The sequence below is a fragment of the Zosterops lateralis genome (genome assembly GCF_965231275.1).
Source record: "Zosterops lateralis genome assembly, chromosome: 12".
Classification (NCBI taxonomy): Eukaryota; Metazoa; Chordata; class Aves; order Passeriformes; family Zosteropidae; genus Zosterops; species Zosterops lateralis.
This window is the reverse complement of record NC_139772.1, coordinates 16,347,359-16,364,562: the sequence shown is the minus strand read 5'-3', so window position 1 is coordinate 16,364,562 and position 17,204 is coordinate 16,347,359. Positions and strand designations below refer to the sequence as shown.

At 41.6% G+C, this 17,204-nt stretch overlaps 1 protein-coding gene across 1 annotated transcript in view; it reads left to right on the top strand.

Annotated features, from left to right (window-relative positions):
- VAT1L (vesicle amine transport 1 like) overlaps positions 1 to 12,454 on the top strand; it is a 55,467-nt gene extending 43,013 nt beyond the window's left edge. The window contains exons 8-9 of the mRNA XM_083870505.1: positions 7,670 to 7,753; positions 9,635 to 12,454. Of these exons, the coding sequence (XP_083726631.1) occupies positions 7,670 to 7,753; positions 9,635 to 9,733 (183 nt within the window). The 3' untranslated portion in view covers positions 9,734 to 12,454. The remainder of the gene's footprint in view (positions 1 to 7,669; positions 7,754 to 9,634) is intronic.
- The last annotated feature ends 4,750 nt before the right edge of the window (positions 12,455 to 17,204 follow it).

Below are 17,204 nucleotides of genomic sequence, written 5' to 3'. Positions count from 1 at the left end.
ATGAGAGAGACATTTCAAGATTATCAAGCAGAAAATACGCCAGCAAAACAACAGGACGCAATTTTGACAGATCTCTTTTGGGGGCAGAGGGACAGTGGTTAGCAAAGGAGCCAGTGGCTGCTGGCCATCTGTGTGTCCTGGCTGTGCAGGGACAGCCAGGACAGCCACCAGAAAGGACAGCCACCTCCTGTCCCTTCATGAGCCCAGGCCACCCCGACAGGGCTGTGTGGCTGCAAGGGGACATTGACTCTGCTCAGTGCTGGCAAGGTCTGCAGGGAGCAGAGCACCAGGTTTTCCCTCTGAGCTGCCAGCAGGTTCAGGAACTGCTGTCCTTGGTTCCTTGAGTTTCTTCCCTTCCACAGAGCAGATGTAGACAGCCATAATCCAGAAGACAGATTATGTGGTTTTTCTTTGTAACGAGTGCAGTGTTAGTTATAAAAGCTGTATATACCAAAAACATGAAAGAAAACTCTTCTGGTCTGAGAAGAGCATCTGCAATTGAAATGCAGCTCACAATCCATATTAAAGACAGCATAGCTTTATAATAGATCACAGCAGTGAGCCTGATAAAAATTATTTTGCTTTATAGCACTAATGAAAGCTATGGTATTAAAGCTTTGCTTATGTGGGATCTCAGCTAGAATCTACTGCAGTATGCATATTTTTTTCTTCATTACTGTCTAGAAATAATGCTTAAATAATTATTCCTGATATTATTGTTTGTAATTCTAATGGAGGTAGCTGTGGGCTCATTGAAATAGTGCTAGTTATGAGCAGCAACGGAACAGAGTCAGACCTAGAATGAAAAATGGGCATGTTTTTAATTCAGATTATTTTTTCATAAATGTGAAGGAGATTTGGATCATTACCTGTGACACTTGGGTTGCCAAAGTAACCTTGACTAGCCAGCTGATGTTTGCACAGCACATGGCACTGTCACCATGGAGACACTGTCCATGTGATTTTGCAGGCATGATGCAGTTGCAGGCGTCTCAGGGAGGAATTAATTGTTGGTGAGCAGTGCTCGTGCAGACAGAGTCTGCAGTCACACACAAGCTAAATTCGTCCTTTCTGTTTTAGCTGCACAAAGGGGACCAGGACAGGGGTAACGGGGGAGCTCTCAGTGTAAGGAAAACACTTGAGTTCTCCTGATGGAAAGTTCATGCTCAGATTGGGAGGAGTGGTCAAAGAGTGCTGATCTGTGTAAAACCCATGCTTGAATGATAATATTCATTTACAGAACATATGTTTGAGTGATTGAAGGCTATGGAACACTCCTGGTATTCCTTTATCAAACTGAGGCTTTTTTCTCCTCCCAGTACCTGCTCTCATTCATTCGTGTGTGACCTAGGGGTGTCAGGGAAATTACACCAGTAGAGCAGGGACTGAAATCTTTCTGTATATACAGGATATTCAAAATTCTCCTCCAAAAGTAGCTGTCATACTGTGCTTTCCATTCTGACCTCTGATGAACCTCACAGTGGGACTGTGAAGTGGATTTAGGATCTATTTTCCACAATACCAAACCAACGACCAAACAAACCTTCTGATAAGAGATACGGTCCTGTTTCTGATGGTTAAGCAGCTAAAGGCTGCTCTCTCCTTTCTCCCCATGTTTTTTGGAGAACAGATGTCAGCCAGCCTCAAGATAAAGGTATTTTGCTGTGGCAAAATGCTCTGTTCCACCTCTTTTACTCAATTACGAATGGGCCGGATGAGGGCAGATGGTTAAAAGGTGCTGTTCCTATTTCTGGTGGTACAGCTGTGATGAGTAGGCTGCAGTAGGCTCAGGTGGGGGTTCTGTAGACATGACAAACAGCCCTCAAGGAGACACAGTCCAGGCCTCAGAAACTGCCCAAGAGCCAGTAAGTGCAGGAGAAATGTGTAACTGGGTTTGAGGCATGCGGTGACATTGACATATGAGGAGCTGCTGTAAAGAATCACTGGAGCACCAGCTTTGGAGATGTCTGTGTTGGACACTCTCTTATGTGAAAAAAACCACCAAAAAATCACATGGATGTTTAAAAATAATACTGGGCAGAAGTGCTCACAGGAGGAGATGTGGGCAGGAGGGACTTGGGTTGGTGGCCAGATGCAGGGAGTAAATGTTCCTCTTTTGTCTTTGCTTTTGGTCTGGAGAATCAGCTGAAGGGTTAAAGAGGGGGATGTAGCTGGAAAAGTAGGGCTTTGAGGTGATGTGTGCAGCACAGCTTAAAATTTATGAGGGGATTATTTCATGGCTAGAGGGGAAAAGTCAGGACATGCTGGGAGGCTTGGGCATTTTCAGTGTGTAAGCAGAGGATGAAAGGTGATTCTTTGAGATGATGTATAAAAATAAACAGTAATCTTGAACCTAAAGGTGTGGAACTAATGAGAGGGAAAATTGCAATTGTAGATCATAACCTAAATTGATGCTCTGCTTCACTGTGCCCATCTGGTACTGAGAGATGTTTCCTTCATTTGGGTGCTGATAACCTTCTTGACAGCTCATGATGATACAGTGTTAGAAGACTGGGGAGTTTTACAGATTACACTGAGATAATTGAATTAATATCACTCCTGGTTTGGATTAAATTTGTAATCTTGGTGTAAGATTCTTTAGCCTTTCATACCGTGGCCTGATTCATCAAAAAGGGAAGTGGAAGATTCCCTTATTTTAAGTAAAAATCCTTTCAAATACCTCAGGGGAAAAAAAAGCTGTCATGAAAGTCCCCAGGAAAAGAAAGGGCAAAGTCCTCTGCCACCATCCCATAAACCTGCCTTAGCTGACAGTGAGGGGGTAAAGAAGTTGTCTGCAAAAATAGAACTGTAATCTGTAGATGGGAGTTTGTGGAACAGACTGCATCCAACCTCATGCAGCTAAAGAATATCCTCTCTTCTCTTGCACCAGTGTCTTTCAATGCCTTTCTTTTTTCCTAAAGTAAATCTAGAACTTCACTAAAAAAACAAATCAATACAATTAATCCCATTACTGAGCTAAACAGCTTCATGTAGGATGATGAAAACCTTGTGTTGTGACATTTCCACTAGGAAGCTTTTCCATGGCATGTTGCCTTCATTGTTTCTCCCTCCTAAACTCCACATTACTGACGTGGGCCTCAAGCCCCCAATGTGTTACTCTGGCAGAGTGAGTGGTTTCATGATCCAGCTTCCCAGTCTCTTTTATTTTACTCCTGAGACTGGCTCCTTGTTAGAGCCAAATACAGAAATGGATCATTATGTTTAAAATAATACCCGAAGGCTTGAAAATAGCATCCATTTCATAGGTAGGCTGCATTTCTCTTTCACACTGAGAAACGGTGCAGCAGATAATTAGTGATACATTTTCCATTTAAAAGTCCCTGTATTTATAAAGCAGTAGACTGCTCTTGCTATGTTCTAACAGCAAAATGAAGTTCCAGAGCCAACTGAATGTCAGCAAGAATTTATGAATCTGTCAGTAGAGATTACTGTTGGCTCTTGATTTTGAATGCAAGCAGCCAACAAATTAGTTTGGTAGTAAAATGGGTAAGTAAGTGGAGGCTTGACTATAGCAATACAAAGTTGGAGCATAATTGTTTGTTTCAGACATGTATTATTTATAGACGATCAGACTTGCACCCAGGAAAGTGTCTCTATTCAAGAACTCTCCAAAGGAAAAGGAACCAGGACAGCAGAGGTGGAGACCTGAAATGAAAGACTTAAGATGAAAAGCCAGACAAGAAATCTGTCCCAGTTCCTGATGCCACCTGGGGAAAGCATAGTGCTAAAAACAAACAAGAAAAATCCATGGAGAACATAGGAAAAAAAAAAGGAGAGTTAAGGCATGTGTACAATATGTATTTCAGGGAAAAAGAGTTTTTTAGTTGATTTTAAATGGACTGTTTTTACACCCTGCCATCAAAAGCTGTGGTAAAACAGTGTAATCAGAAGCTAGCTGTAAATACCCAAATAGAGTGCCAGCATGTTATATTAGTAGTTCTGTTTGGAATACACCTTGGTTTTCATTGTTTTGGCATTGCAGATACTGTTTGAGTAAAAATTGTGTAGTGCCTGCTATTTTTAATTTCAATATGAAAATCCTTTTTGTCTGGTCTAAGTGGTTATAACATGCCTAATTTGGAGCTTTTTTAACCTATTTCTCAAAGAGAAGTGCATTGCAAATTAGTCAGGAGTGCTGACAGAGACTTCATTAAACTTCTTTAAGTGATTTGTGGATATATTGTGATTCCTGAAGGCTGGTTTCTTACTTGCAGTAGTAGTGCTTCACTATCTGCTATTGTTAGTACTTTACTATGTAGAAGGAAGAAACTGAGATAATAATTACTCTCTTTTTTTCTATGCAAGTTTGTATTTTACTTTTAAGGAAAATTGCTGTCAGCTCACTAAAGACAGAATAATTACAATAAAGTCATACCATGTTCCCAGTGCATACACAGGTGCTGTGTTCAGTAGTGGAAAATAGTTTATGACAGTTACTGTAGAGGATTCACTTTTGCTTTTAATGAAATAAAAACTTTTCAACTCATTAAATAAAGAGAAATCGAAATATGGTTTTTCTTAAGAGACACTGTATCAATTCAGTGTATCATTGCTGCCAGGACCAGTGGTCCACTAATGTGTAATAGTTCTGATTCCCTTGCAGAACTTTGATAGAAATTGTGTCAATCTGGAGGCTCTCAAGGCTAAAATCTGTTGTTTGGCATTAGTTCAGTCACAGATCCTCTCAGGGCTGAGCCATACTGAAAGCAAACACAGGACAGGACAACAGAGTTTTATCCTTTATTCCAGTGGAAGCTCTTCTTATCAATAAACAGCACTGTTTCCAATCCAAGAGCCCTCTGATGATGATACTGCACAAGAATAATTTCAATTAACTCATCCACATAAAAGTAAAATCCATTTACTTGGCTTTGAGCTGACAAATGCAAATAACAACCAATATGGACTAATTGGTGAAAAGGGATTTAGGGACAGAGTGCTGTAAGAAGAGGGAAACCCTTGTGATTCTTTCTGCTGGAAGGGATGTTTATTTTGAAACAAACTTCAGCCCCTTCAGGGAACCTCCAGTAGCTTCCAGAATTTCCACATGCCTCTCTGTACAACCAATGAAGCTGGGTCTGGTTTTAGCAAAGTACAGAGGGAGGCACTGTCTTCATCAGGAATATGCAAACACTGAGGCACCAACTCACAGGCAGCTCCTCCCTCTGTGAAGGGCACAGAAAAAAACTAAGACTTTCCATATAGACTGTGTAGAACAATTTAACCATACTTGTACTGCAAAAAAGGGTTTTAATCCTCTCTGTCCCCTACAGGAGAAGAGGGAAGGGTTTTAATAGGCACCTTGGGAAGCAAGTAGTTTCAGTCTTGGTTGAACAAGTGGACTGTTAGCAGCAATAAACACAAAATTACTCATTTCTAAAGTAGCTCATGGTCTCTTAACTCAGACATCGTGTGCTGAATGGCATTGCACCAAAACAGGATTGGACTGACTGGGTAGGTAAGTTGCAAATAACACTAAAAGGCACAGATGTTGTATCAGCCCTTCAAATCTTTTCAATGTTTTTATATATTTTAATAGCTCCATCTGGATTCCATAGCCATTATTATTGTTATAAGTTTTATTGTTCCCTCTGCCTGCTGTTTGCATTTGCAAGTTACTTACAAGTGTCTTGGGAACAACTCCTGAACCCTTCTCCAGGGGCTTAAATTTGATATTGTGTATGTGAAAAAAGCAGGGAAAGCACATTTTCTCAAATTTGCCTTGCTAAATATGATATGGTACAAATTAAAATAAATGTTTCATGCCCTGCTTTCCACATGATTATTCTGGTTATAAATTTCAGTGGACGGGCAAGTGTGTTTGCTGATTTCTCCAGTTCTCTTATTTACATTGTGCTGTAACCTCCTAAAAGCTTGATTTGGGTAATAGCAGACATAAAAAATTATACACTGTTGCTGCTTCTCCAGCATCATGATTGGATATTCTTAAAGAAATATTATCCAGAGTGCAGAACTAGTCTGACAGGATAGTTGAGTGTTGTTTATGCTCTAAGGTAGCTTCATAAAAGATAATTGTGATTTTGTGGACTACACTTAGAGGTCAGCCTGCTGTCCAGTGGGATTCATAAGACTGTGTTTTCTGAGGTGACTTTACAATAATGCCCTAAGTTAGAAAGTCATTGCATTTGCAGTGCAATTTTTCTTATGTTCTAATAGAATTTTTCCTAAGTCTGGTATTTAATAATTGAGGGAACACCTATGTAAAATTCAGGGAGTAGCACTGAGTTCACTGCAGTCAGCTTCCCAAATAAGGCCGACAGATGGGAAAGACATTTTGTGCTGTGCCCAGCATCCATTATATTTAATTGGAAGTTGAATGATGTATAATCTTTAGAAATCACATACCTTCTTCTCTATTAGACATTCAGGGAATATATTGGGAGCCTGGACCCCAGTTCAGGCTTTTAAATGTATTATGGGACCCATCAGGTCCCAGCTCAGCATTTTCTTTTAAAGGTATATGCCAGTATTATTGAAATATTCAATAGAACTTTGTCACAGGTGCTAAATCCTATTAACATAAAACTCATTTTTGTCTCAACCTACCTTGTTATACTGGCAAAGAGCAGTGTGATGAGGATATGGAACAGCTTGTATGGGCACATTCTCAGTTCCTGAAGTTTCCCACTGTGAAAGTAAAGAAACTCTTGACATCTTACAATTTTTAGTGATTTATAGAACCATAGATTGGAAGAGACCTTAAAGCTCATCTCATTCCATCCCCTGCCATGGCAGGGACCCCTCCCACTGTCCCAGGTGCTCCAAGCCCCAATGTCCAACCTGGCCTTGGGCACTGCCAGGGATCCAGGGGCAGCCACAGCTTCTCTGGGCACCCTGTGCCAGGGCCTCAGCAGTGATCTGTATGCTGTACATTAAACATTCAGTGCAACACACTCACACACAAATTCAATTTATCAGCAATGAGCTCTCCTGAGTTGTGAAACTTCATACATCAAAATAAGCTTCCCTCCAGTGCACTTGTAAGAAGAGGTTCTTGTGCCTTTCTCACATGCACTAATTGCAGCCAGCTGTTAAACAGATGGTCTTGGTGATATCAGTAGGACACCAGTTATTTAACTTTTATTTTTAAAAAACAGTGGAAAAATAGTGAGAAAAATAAGGAAGTAAATGTTTGCTTAGGCACAAGACCCACGGTATTGCATTAATTCCAACCATAGCCTGGACATGGCATTTCCTCTGTGGTAACCCATAAGAGATTGAAAAATATCATGGGTCAATTAGAAATATTTCAGTGAAAGTAGGATGTCTTGATAAATATTCTGCAAAGACAAAATGCAATAAACAACCTTTTAGAATTACCTCCCTGAGCCTGTATTTCTCCCTGCACCTCAGCTATCCATCACTTTGGTTCTGCATTAACCTTATGGATGTGTTATGCTATTCAGAGACTGCCCTCAGGAGTCCCATCCCATTTTGGCAAACACAATGCAAAAACCAGGCCCTAAAAATTCACTAAAAAATGTTTAACTCTTGGTCTTTTCTCAAGCAGCTCTTGGAGTGACCTTGCACCTAGCACACCTTGAATGTTTGGCTGGGTTTGGAAGGGAGGGACTCAGGGTTCTGTTAGGATGTAACTGAAAATTATCAAAAGTGATCTTTCTTTCAGGTGAAGGAGGCCATGCAGAGAATCCATGACCGAGGAAATATAGGAAAACTAATTCTGGATGTGGAGAAAGCACCCACTCCCCTGGTGAGTGCAAAGCACTACAGACATGATGTACATCCAGGAATGATACAGCCTGGCAGTGATTTCTGGACACATGTCCCTTGTAATGCTTTGTTGACACTGATTTCTTATAAATTCATAGCACCCAAATGCCACCACTAACCATAATATCTGTATTTAACCCAAGTAAATTGTACTTCCTGAAGTGCCAGCACTTACTTCTCTATACTGAATGATTATCTGCTCCTCCTAAACTGTGCCAGAAAGTGTTGGACTGGGGTAAAACTGCCACGTGTCTTTCTGCCCTCGTGATGGAAAACAGACTTTTCTCAAACTAAAATATTCCTGTATTAGTAAGTGTATTGAACAGGAAAAAACCCAGTCAATATTGCTTTCGTGTGCAAATATAAAAGTGATTCCTGATTCCCAAGTTACTAAAGTTATACTTTTGGCAGGAATTTAGTTTACTGGGTTTTGTAGTGTATGAAGTATAACATGTAAATATTTCTAGAAATATCCTGAAGGAAGACAGTAGTGATGGAGCTCTGGTCCACTAGATTTGGAACACTTAGCACTTACATAAACCTTTCAGAGAGCAGTGGTAAATGAAAGCCAGGCTCACTCCTGAGCATTCACTGATGGTGTAGGAAAGAGCAGTAAAGAAGGTAATGCAAACCTGACTTTAAATCAATACTGATGTATGGAGTTTGCTTTCAGACCTGAAAAACCTCCTGTTTTAAAAGAAAATAAAAGAACCTGGACTTACAGTTAAGCTCTTACTCAACTCTAAAACTGCCCCCAAATCTCATACAAACTCTCTGCAAGGAAAAGGAAGGCTTTGAGGACCTCACATGTGGAACAATACACTTTCATGGAAGGTGTATTTACTCAAAAATATGGGTAACTTCAGAACAATGTTTTTTTCTGCATTAAAATCAGGTTGTGTTTGAGATTTTTATTTCCAGCAGAGGCTAATAATAAAACAAGGAGGGAACATCATTGCATTTCTCTATAAAAAGTAAATGAGTCCCTTACTTACTTGGTTTTGAAGTAGTTATAAGCTAATGCAAGAATCTTTTTGTGTCCTAAGAGAGGTAATGTGGGTGTATAAGAGAATCCAGTCACACTAATCTGACACTACCCCCACCCACTGAACCAGACTGTTGTGCCTCCACAGACCTGTCACGGTGACAGGGTGAAGTGCTGGAGGGTTCTGCACCTTTACACAGCTTGTAATAAATATTTCCATGTGAAAAAAACCACAGCATACTCCTTAAATGCTGTTCTGAGCTACAGATTCCTGCAATTGCCTACTGCCTGTGCAGGCATCTTCAGTAAAATATGAAAATGCAGTTTCTTCCCACTGCTGTATGATCTGGGACCTACACTGTGTCGTGTGTGTATCTTGTCAGCATCTACACTGCTCTATAAATTTTCAATAGGTTTTTAATATATAAAAGAAAGGAAATTGCCCCTTGAGTATTCACACTGTGCCTCAGATGGGGCCATCCATTAGCCTGTTCCTGGAAGAGCAGATAGAGGAATTGGAGCCCAGAGTTGTAATCCCACATTCTGTAAACTCCTTACACAGCTGTGTTTCCTATCCAAGACCCTTACTATCAGTTTGCTACAAGTGCACAGAGCAGAGTCCTCATGTGCAACTGTCCTACAGACAGCTTTCTTTTAGGAAATAGGGCTGTGAGCCTTGGGGGAACAGCTTGCAGGTTTAGCTGGAAGTGGTGGAGAGCCAGCAGAGGCTTTGCAGAGACAGAATGTTCATTTTCGTGTGGCAGCCCTGTCTCCTTGAGTTTCCAAAGTGGCTTTATCCAGTGAACCAAACTGAAATGAGGAGGAATCAAAGGGTGGGGAAGGTGCTCTGATGTCCTTGGTGTTTTCATGGTGCAGATGGCCAACGACAGCACGGAGACCAGCGAGGCTGGGGAGGAGGAAGAGGACCACGAAGGGGACAATGACAACAAGGAGCGCATGCCCTTCATCCAGTAGCAGCCACAGCAGGGCAGGCAGGAGGAGTCGTGAAGGAGAAGGAAACAAGACTGGGAAATCTCTTCTGTGCATCAGTGAACAAATGCTGTAGTACAGTGTGTGTTGTATTTGTTTGCAGTCAGCTGAGCTATGAGCTGTTGATCATTGTTGTTTTGAACTCAAGTGCCATTCTCATCCAGTGCAGTATTCCGACATTTCTGTGTGATACCCGGTTTCCCTGTAGGAGTCCCATGGGTTTTTCTGTTCTTGTTTGAAAGCCTTATTAACTTACTGTGTAATTTTAGATGGGCATCTTTCTCATGCAAATTCCAACATCTTGCATAAAGTTATTTGGGAAGTTTGGGCTTTTTTTGCAAGTTGGAAACAGTAAAAAAAAAATCCCCACTTGCTGTCCGAAAAATTCTAGTAACTGGAGGGATAATTTTATATTTCTGGATTTTCAGTGTTAAAATAGTTTTCCTTTAATGAACCACAAATAAAAGTTGCAACAGAGATTACTTTTTATTTTCCTCAGTCATACTTCATTTCACAGCAATCCTATCTTCATTTTCAAAAATCGTGGAATCTGAAATTGTGCAAGGAATCATTAATTGAGAGGTTTTGATCAACATCTTCTGGTAAGGACACATTGACTCATAGGTCAAATTCAAACCAGTTTTAAATTTCATTTTTAAATTGCATTGGTAAAGATCACTTATCAGGATGTGGAAAGAAATTTGGTGATGGAGTTTATTGCTCTGAAATTGGTAATGTGTGGTCAACTGTCAGGCTGGAGCTGAACTCCTGCAGAAGTTAACCCTGTAAAAAATGAGGTTTAGGCCTTAATCCCACCACAGATCATGTACAGGGATAACTTCTATCTGGGTGAATTGTTCTATCAAAAGCTCTGCTCCATATGTACAGTTACATTTATAATTATTTACAGGATCAAGTATTCAAAGACCAGCTAGTCTTATCTACCTCCCACTAGTGGAAACTATATCTAAACATGAAAAAAATAAATATTTTTTCCACGTCCTTCACCTGTCCAAACAGCAGCTACTCAGGTCCTCAACTGTCTTGTTAAAACAGTTATTTTAAAATTACTGTGATCACGTACAGTAGAAATGCTGAAGGACTGGCAGAGACCTTGCATAATGCCTACAGCCTCGAATTAATATTCTTTTTTTCAAAAGAAATTATTTACCCAGACATGACTAGTTGTTCACCTAAATCTACAAGTAGCATGTTATGATAGAAGTTAAAAATTAACACAAAAAATTAAAAGTGGGGGCTTCTCAGGCTTTTCTCAGTGTGAGAGGACTTCTGGGTCTGAATGACTTTTATGTGTGGTTTTAGAAGATTCTTGTTAGTTTTTTTCTGTTTGTTTGGTTTTGCTGCCTGAGTATTAATGTCCATCTCTTTACACTGTACTCATGAAGTCGCTGTCAGAGAATTGTGCAGATGGTTCATTCTGAAGGAGTTCCCCTTGGGTTGAACAAATTCAAAAATAGCAGCAAGAAATAACTGTGGAAAAAAATGCCAAAAAAGCTTCTGAACTATTGATCCAACCAGAACCTCATTTTTCTCTTCATTTCATTATAGTTGAGTTTATTTTCAAGCTGGGCTTGTCTATACTTCCAGTGCCATTTCGGGCCCAAACAGGGACTTCATCTACAGAAGAAAATATGTATTCAGTGAGAGTTTTCCATTTATTGGGCTTGCCAGTTGGACTTTTAAGAAGGGCCATTAGGTTTTCATGACTCATCAGCTGACAGCAGTAGGAAACATGCCCAATTTTGTTTTGCAGCTAGTGTAATGATGTTGTCCTGCAACAGACCTTAACATAACTAGGAATTTTGATTTGACGCCAAAGTGAGCAATATTGCTGGTGACCTTCGAGCTGGCAGTAAGTGGCATTCTCAAGGCCTTAAATTAGTAGGGCAAGCAGAATAGCAAACCCATTCTTCTGTTCTAAACCACAGTCTGGTGGGCTCTGCTTCTAAATTACCCTGCAAGACAAATATGGGTGATCTTGGTCATGGCCACAGACACCACAGGGACAACAATCACATAATTTTGGCTAGTTCTTTCTGGTTTTGTTAGCAAGGCAAAAAAAAAAAAAATCTCTCCATGCTAATTCATACCAATTTTAGGGCCATTTTCAGATCAGCAGAATATCAGGTATTTGCAGTGAGTACAAAGGGATACTTCTCTAAGTACCTGAGTGCAACACAGCTGAATGTGACCATCACCAAGCTAAACTCTGCCCTGTGTTTTACTGGTATCAATATAGCATGGAGGGAGGCTGCTACTGAAATGAATGGGAGTTTTTCATGCATCCATTCTGGCAGCAGGATGTGTGCTAGCAGAATTTGGCCACAAGCCCTCAGTACCTTTCAGGAGACCACAAGCAGTAGTATCACACTGGCAGGGGTGGAGGCCGTGCTGTTCAAACTGGTGAAGCCAAGGCTTGTCACTGACCAAGTCTTACTGTAGCAGAAATGAAGGGTTGTGCTTACTACTGACAGTGTTGTTTAAACAACTCTGAGACAATTGGATAGTTTCTTCAAGTGAAACAAATTATTTCTCAATTTGCCTTAAAGGAACTGTGAAAGCTTCTTTAACTTAAGCCTGATTGAAGTGAACTGAAACACTGTTTAATTGTATTTGTTGCTTTAGAGCTTTTGTTATATTGTGCCTACAAAGCAAATTATGTTTACACAAAAATATAAATAAAATGTTGAGCATAGCATTATCTTTGGCCTCTATGTTTTATTCCAGTGTTATGGTCACATTAGGGAACTGACTTGGAACTGCTTCAGAGGAAAATGTGAGGTCTTATTTTCCATTTTGGTCACTGTGGGATATACAAATAATTTATTTCAACTAATACAGAGTAAATCAAGGTTATTAAAACTGCTGTGTGCTGCTTTACAGAACATTAACAATGTAGATATAAAATTTTGAATGTCACAGTCTAAGAAATTCAAAACATTATATAAACACCTTTTAGTAAGTGTTTAGGGAACTGTATTTTGATACAAAGAGAAACTAGGAATTCAGACTGCCACACAAGTTATCCTCAGAGAGATAGCTCCTTTCAGAAATTAGAATTCCCTAATGGAATAATCTTAAAATAGAATCCAAAAGCAGTCATCACCAGATGAGCTTATGGAAAGCAGGAGGACATGAGTGAGTTTTGAATCCCACTCTCCTGGGCCTTGGTTTTAACCCAGGGCTCTGTGTCTTTGGAAGAACTCTGGTGATGGTGACCAAGCCCTGCAGTCATCTCCAGCCTGTACTCGAGTACATGGCTGTAAAGGTCTCCCTGCATGAGGGAAAGAAGTGAATGAACTTCAGTTTAGTATCTAAACAAAGAGGGAGCTTTGCTTCATTTTAGTTCCCACAGGACACATTCCAAAGCCTGTGATGTCCCTGGAATATCTCACTTCAGTAGTTACCAAATCTGCTCTATAATTTCAAAGCTCATAGGAACAGTGCTGAGTGTGAAGAGTAAATTTTTGCCCTCTGTTTTTAAGCTTTAATAAGCAAGTAATGATCAGTGCCTCCATAATCACAGGGTCAGGATGAGGCTGAAAGCAAACAGCCATAGCCTTTTGCAAATTCTCTGTGATTACCACTAAAGCCCTGCCTTTACCACCTTTCCCACTGGGCCATCTGCAGTGCTCTGTCACACAAGGCAGGATGTGGCAGATTGCCTTTGTGTAACATCTGCATGAAATGCAAAAATCCACCTTGGATCCTCAGTACCCAGTTCTCACCTCATCCTCCATTTTGTGCTTCCTCTCTCATTTTCTGGGAGCTCAGTGGTTTCTCCTGAAGGAGTTTGTCAGGAAAGATTCTCCTGGTTTGGCCACGATTGCCAGCACAGCCCTCAACCTCAGGAGTTTCTCCTCCTGGCAGCACTGGGGTCCCTTAATGTGAGCCAGTGCTTTGTTCCACCGCAGAAAGAGCCAGAGCAGTGCTCACACTCTGAACTGCCATTTGCATCCAAGCACCCTTCTCCCAAGTAATTTGTGACACCCAGGCAAACACCTTGGTGTTCTGGAGAGAACATGAATGTGAGCACTGCTTTGTCTGCTTCTGCTGCCTGAGAGTGCCCAGCTGAGCCCACCCCAGCATTGCTCCAGCCTGGCCTGGCTCTGTCACCTCCCCAGCAGCACTGGGCAGGAGCTGGAACAATGCAGGTGAGGAAGAGTTAGAGGATGAATGCAGGGGAAAAACTGAATTGCGTATCTCTGCCCAAGAGGAACGAGTGAGGAGGATTTGAAGCATGTTTTCTGTTGATTCATGTGTGTGCCCAGTCTTTCTGTGAAGGAGTTCCACAGTCCCTGCAATGCTCAGTCATCATGGTTGTTCTCTGGTTGCACTTCGGGAAAATTACTTTCTTTACCTTCTGAAGAGTATGGGTCATGTCCACTTTCATCCCCCACAGAGAGTGACAGAGAAACTCCAGGTGGACTTTACACACGTAGATTAGCCCTTCCCATATGGAAACCTTTCTTCTCACTTACAGGAACTGCAGGCATTTGGGGTGAGATGAGGAAAAAACGGGAAGGAACAAGCATTGACAGCCCTCATAGTGATTGTCCTGTCTCTTAAAAAACTCCTACACCTGCCATCATGTAAGATTAACTTTCATTTGGGAAGGAACAGCCTGCACAGTTGATAAAAGCTTTAAAACTGTCTCAAATGAAACATCATCTAAAAAATCAAAGGAAGACTCTTTCAGCTGCTGAAGCCTCATGATGTTTAATGCTTGATACAGCTACCACCATTCAAACTGGGCAGCCAGGGATTAAATGGGATTCAATTAACAGATGCCACCGGCACTTGTTAGTTTAGGACCAGCAGCTCCCAGATACTGATAAGGGGATAAGGTCTGTGACTGAGGGAGGGCTGCAGGGATGGAGACTTGCTTCTTTTCCTTCAGAGATTGGGAGGGCTTTGATCTGTCTGGAAGAGGTTTTTTTTTCCTTGCACAGTGACTAGGCTGAGATGTTACAATTAGCCCAAAAGAAGTGGGAAAAGAAGTATTGAAGTAAAACCTGTTTTACTGTGAGTGCTGAGGGGTTGGGGGGTAGAAGATGAGCATTTCTCTGGGGCACATTTGCTCTTAGAAGCACAGGGGTGAAGCACCTGGGCCTCCCATGCCCACAGCTCCTGCAATCTGCCCCTCCTGCCCAGCCCAGGTGCTCTGCCAGTCCTGCTCCATCAGCCTCCAGCTCCCTGCTGGAAGCACCTCTGCCTTTGCCTCTGCCAGAGCTGGGAATGTGCTGTGTTCTGCCAGATATTGGCTGTGTCCCTGCCAAACATCATCTCCCTGACAAGCTGCAGGTTGCAGCACAAATCCTGTGGTGCCTGTCTGCTGGGTACTCTGTGTAAATGTGTTTCCTCCATGGAGAGCTGGGGCTCACTGTGCTGCTGCAGGACATGATTCAGCATCTTCCTGCCCTGCAAGAGCACAGTGAGATGGCAGAGATGGTGGCTGCATTATCTGTGATAAGGATGATAAGCCAGGTGATAAGCTAATAACCAAACATTTGTAAAGGCTGGTGTGCCAAGTTTGCTGAGCAGTGGCTGGTGTGTCTTCTGTTGTGACAGGCATTCTGTGGCCTGGAGCCCTGTTAGATCACTGATGTTTTCCAGAGGCTTCTAGGAGAAAACATTTCTTTTGTTGCTAACACAGAAGAGAGATGATGATGATAAGTGAAGTGTTTTTCTAAGACAGTTTGATTTGGCAGATTATTTTTCTGTTTCTCAGCTGCTGTTTTTTTTTTTTCCTTCTAGTGTCTGCATTTCATGTTAGAAATATTTTCCCACTGTAAAAAAATAAATCAAGTCTCCTGTAACCCATCATATATCTCTTTGCTTGTACAAAAGCATCCCTTTGAGTTTCTGAACCATTTCTTCTGTAGAAAGGAAAAATTAAATTATTTGCCCAAGGCCATAATACTGCCATTTGGTTTAAGAACTTATGGTTCTTTGGCATTTAATTCTCCATTAAAAGAATCCTAATTACCAGCAGCTGAGCTGGAAGCTGTGTCTCACATTCTACCTGCTCCAAAGCAATGGAGATGCACAGAATCATCTTCTGAATGCCCTCTGCTAGGGCCCAGTCAGGAAAGCTCCATAAAAATATAAGGGTTTGAGAGACAATAATCTAAATTCTCCTTGCTTTCCCATCAGATAACTCAGAGCATGAACCAACACTGAATGTGGCCATTCAATTTTCTGCTATTTTCTTGATAATTCCCTCCATGCTTATCTAAATAATCACCCCTGGTCAGAGGATCCCAGGGAAAGGGTGACCCCCAACCCCAGCAAGTGCCTGGATTCAGAGGGGGCTGCAGATCCAGCCCTTCTGGATCTGCTGAGTTTGCTCCACCTGAGGATCAGCTGGGAAATGGCATTGCAGGGAGGGCTGTAAAACAAGTGCCACCATGCAGTCTGATTGCCAAGGGGGCTGAACCCACAGAGCAGGGCTGTGTTTGGGCACTGGAGAGGGCAGTACCCAGGCTCAGCACAGGCACAGGAAAGGAGATTTACAGAGGCAATTGTCTTTAAGGTCTCACTGGAATGATGGATCTGGAACCCCTCACCCAAATGTGCTGGATGCCTCTGGCTGTCCTGCACCACATTTGCTCTTGCCAGTTCTCACCATCCACACATCAAATGTCTCAATTTCAACGCTGTGCTTCTTGCAGCACATTCCCTGAGGTTGTGGTTTAACTTAATAGAGCATACATAATATGATTCATATGAGATCTTTGATCTGTGTTTTGTTCAACATGTCAGCCGTGGATAAAGTCATTACAGTGCTCTGTTCACTAATCAACCAGCAAAACAGGAAAATAAAAGGGTAATTGTTGCAAGCTTCCTTCCTTATTTTCATTAGGATGGCAAACTCAACTCAAACTGGAATCTCACAGGTCTCCTTCCTCTGGCTTTGATAGGGACAGCATCAAGCTGATTAGTCCTCTAAATGAATCCAGTCATAGCTACAGCATTAAAAATTCAGCAAGTAATATTTATGTCCCTGTTGTAGCTTATTTGGTGGGGGGAAACCCCACAGGATTATTTTTTAAATCCTTGCTCAACTCTCCATGTTAAAATACACATTGCTAAGCCTAATTATCTTTCTTGAGGATGCAGCATTGGTTTATACTGGGGGGTTTTGAGCCACTGGTGCGAGTAAATGACCTAAAATGGAAAATCCTTGCTGTCAGAGGACCTGAGCTGTGGATTTGTGACGTGGGATGGACCAGCTGGGGATGTAACTTGTCACTTTGTTATATGTTATATTTATTCCATGCAGAGCCCATAGTATTACTTTAGGAAACACTATTGACAAAAGTAGGACAAACCATCCCCAATTCCTTAGTAAATCTTTACACCATTGACATCTCAGCTGTACAGACATGATTGGCCTGATGGGTGTCTGCCTGCAGCTGCTCTCCAAGAGTAG